The sequence below is a fragment of the Pangasianodon hypophthalmus genome, chromosome 10 (genome assembly GCF_027358585.1).
Source record: "Pangasianodon hypophthalmus isolate fPanHyp1 chromosome 10, fPanHyp1.pri, whole genome shotgun sequence".
Classification (NCBI taxonomy): domain Eukaryota; kingdom Metazoa; phylum Chordata; class Actinopteri; order Siluriformes; family Pangasiidae; genus Pangasianodon; species Pangasianodon hypophthalmus.
The window spans coordinates 16,202,931-16,206,492 of record NC_069719.1 but is presented as its reverse complement, the minus strand read 5'-3'; the positions used below and the strand labels follow the sequence as shown (position 1 = coordinate 16,206,492).

The 3,562-nt window shown below is 40.2% G+C and overlaps 1 protein-coding gene across 3 annotated transcripts in view; it reads left to right on the top strand.

Annotated features, from left to right (window-relative positions):
• The first annotated feature begins 1,373 nt into the window (after window positions 1-1,373).
• jmjd1ca (jumonji domain containing 1Ca) overlaps window positions 1,374-3,562 on the top strand; it is a 65,170-nt gene continuing 62,981 nt past the window's right edge. For all 3 annotated transcript variants that reach the window (XM_053237486.1, XM_053237485.1, XM_026933853.3), the window contains exon 1: window positions 1,374-1,836. In XM_053237486.1, the coding sequence (XP_053093461.1) occupies window positions 1,699-1,836 (138 nt within the window). In that variant the 5' untranslated portion in view covers window positions 1,374-1,698. The remainder of the gene's footprint in view (window positions 1,837-3,562) is intronic.

Here is a 3,562-nt window from a genome sequence, read left to right as displayed (position 1 = left end):
GAGCTAGTGCGTTTGGAACTTAAGCTCATATTCAAATACATGAACTCCTTTAGAGTTACGGTCTCTGTAAAGGGTGTGGAGATGGTTATGGATGAAATTATGTTCCAGTTACGATATAAAACAGATTATATAGCACGCTACAGAACGCGTTAATTAACAATCCTGATACTATGCCAGTGGTGCTGATGGAAGCTAGTGTGTTGTAACTGTAGAGGAAGGACAGCTAGTGTGTAAGATATCTAAAATAGACACAGTCTCCAGTACCCTAAGGGGATATATTTACTCACATGAGTTGTCATGGCGCAAGTTGGCCTGTGGTAGCAGGTGGTAGTGTGGAACTGTGACTACAAATCAGAGAGTCTGGTTTTGACGAGGCTGTTTTATGGAAATGAGTGTGAGTGTCAACAGGGGATTATTTTGTTCACAACTTTTGCTGAGTGACTGTTAGCCTACTTCCAAAATTACATACAATGTCCTTTGCTAAATCATCATATCACCATAGACCCATAATTTACTGTTTAGTTTTTATTTTTCTTTCACACTCCAACTTATAATTATGTTCATTAGCCTATTTCTTGGTGTACAAAGAAACAACAACCACATTATGCATTAGTAAGCCATAGTCATTAAGATGTCATTGGCAAGTCACTCCAGAACTCATCTAATTTCTTGTCATTTGTGTCATTTCTGGTTTGTGGCTATGCCATGTGATGTGCTGAAGAATTTCTCATCAGCTCAGTCCAGGTTATGAAATAAGAAAATGTAGTTTGCTATATGATATGGTGTTGTTATGGAGAGTGACAACACTTCTGCCCTACTGTGTCACTGATATCATACAGTGTCAGCTGGCTATATTCATCTAAGCTATAATTACATCTATATTACTACTAGGGTTTACTGCAAGTTAGTTTAAAACTATTAGCTGACTAAAGTAAAATATATATATATACTCATCATAGGTCCTTTTTGTTGTCTTTAAATATTTTTATATAACCCAAAACGCATTAATAATCTTAATGCAGTCCTAATCATCTCGGGCAGTAAAGAGTTAATAGTGAATTGTTAATCCGACAGTTATCTAGTCCCTGAATCATTTTATAAATCTGTTTTAAAGCTTCACTGACTCATGGGTTGTGATCTTAATCAGCTGGAAAGCAGTTATATAGAAGGATCATTTTAGAATTATAAATTACAGGACGGACTATTTTTTTCCTGTATGTAGTGATAGACTCAGAGAGCGAGTGAACTCTGTCTGGCGGAAGGACAAAGACTTGAATGTGTGCGGTCTGCTAGTGCCGTGTGTTTTACATCGCGATTTAGTGACGGCGGATGAATACTACAAATGTGTGTGTGTGTGTGTGTGTGTCAGTGAGTAAGAGAGAAACTGAGCATGTGAGAGAGTGAGTGAGTGAGTAAGAGAGAGAGAGAGAGAGAGAGAGCCATAATGACTGTTACTACTCTCAGTGTAAATCAGTTTCACGGCGCGCGCGCACACACCGCTCTGTAGCCGGAGACGGTGAGCAGGGAATTTAAACCGGTCACCCGGTATTCTGTCACAGTGACAATTCCAGCCCCGTTATTTCCTTAGTCGGCTTGTTTTTATTTGTTTTGAAATATGATTATACGGTAGTCGGAGCGCTTCCTGGAAGTTAGTTTTCCGCGGATATAGTGTTTGCGGCACTTTTCTTCGGCGGGGACATGGAGCTGGTGGGTCGGCGCTTCCTGTGCGTGAGCGGCGGAGAGGAGCGCGAGCTGGGCGGCGTGGCGCGCTGGGGCTGGAGAGCCGGACTCATCCGCGCTGTCACAAGCCGCCACACTGACAGCCCCACTCTAGCTGTGAGTCTCAGCTCTAAACACGTATTTACGCTAAAAGCTTCACTGCTGCGCTTTACATTCCATATCTGCAGCGCTTCATGGACTGCTTCTGTGCGTCAGAAAAGTTGAATGTTACAGTATTTACTGTCCCTCTCTCTCTCCAGAAGTTCAGCTCGTGTAAGGTTACTATCAGCAGCAGCAATGGTGTCGGGTGTATAGTCAACAAACACTCAGCCCAGTATTATGAGCCGGGGCCTGGGCGTGTTACTATGATTGTGGAAAGAAAAAAAACGTGTGTGTGTGCGCGTGTGCGTGCGTGTGTGTGTGTGTGTGTGTGTGTGTGTGTGTGTGTGTGTGTGTGTGTGTGTGTCTTTGTTTTTGTATCTGTGTGGGGACCAAAGGCTCCTTGGATAAGAATATCTCAGTTTTGACCTTGTGGGGACATTTGGCAGATGTCAAAATGACTTTTTTGTTGTTTTGTAAATAAAAACTACAGCTTTTATTTAAAAAGAATATAAAACCAAAAAGCTGAAAGGTTTCCTTTTAGTTTTTAAGGTTAAGGTTGGGGTTAGGTTTAGGAATAAACACAGCATTAATTAGCTGTATTAATAATTGTCAATGGAAGGTCCTCACAAGGATAGTAACACAAACCCGTGTGTGTGTGTGTGTGTGTGTGTGTGTGTGTGTGTCTGTCTATGGCTCAGTGAGACTCCTCTCTACTAATCACCTACCGTAATGACTCTGTCTCTTTACATAAATTCACTTTGGTGTATATACAGAAAACAGAATACAGGGTTTTATCAGCTCATTAGCTTAAGCATATCTTCATAATTAATAATTAAGAATCACCCTGAGCTAGACTGTAAGGGAAGAGAGATGCTATAATCCTGTCCCTTACTCTTTATGTGTTTTATCCAACCAAGCTCTTACATTATGTACACCTGCACATAGCTGTCATTTCAAGGCTAATTAGCACTGGTCAAATAACATCTTCCATGTCTGGTGTATTCTGCTCAGTGCTGAAGTGATGGAGATGAGAGCTCTTAATCTCCTTCTAATAAATAGAAATGTGTGTGTGGTGATGGGGGCAGGGAGGGTTATCATCTTTTCTTATAAACACCTCTCTCTGCACTAAGAGGATGATTAGTTTGTGTGTCTTTGTGTGTCCGTGTGTATTTACAGCCTTACGCCCATGCATTGCTGATTTCCTGACAATGATTATATGTTATTTTCTAGCTTAAATCAAGCTACTTGTTGAAGTTCTTTACCATTACTTTAACATAAGGGTTTGACATATGGCAAACATTTTATTATGATACATGAAGATATATCCCAATATTTAGGTTTGCAAAAAGCTAAAAAAAAAAAAAAAACTAATTCAATTATGCATTTAACCACTGACAAAAATTAATTTTGTAAATCAGAACAGGAGGAAACGAAATGTATTTGTGCAAATATATTTTAACTTTCAATCCAAGTAACAGTGAAGTAAGTCAGTCCTGAGATATCTCAGGAACTTGTGTTGTAATATATCACAATATCGAGGTCTGCTTTGAGAGGTGATGACAGTGATGTTCATCTTCACATGACATAGCCTCATTATTAATAGCTAATACGGTGGTGCAGGAAGAGTGTATTCACACACCACTTATCCATACAGTCTTAGTATTGATCGCTCCCTACACGCGCACGTGTTTAGTGTGTACGTGTGCCTAGGGGGGACTCTGTCATTGTGTGTGTTTTTATC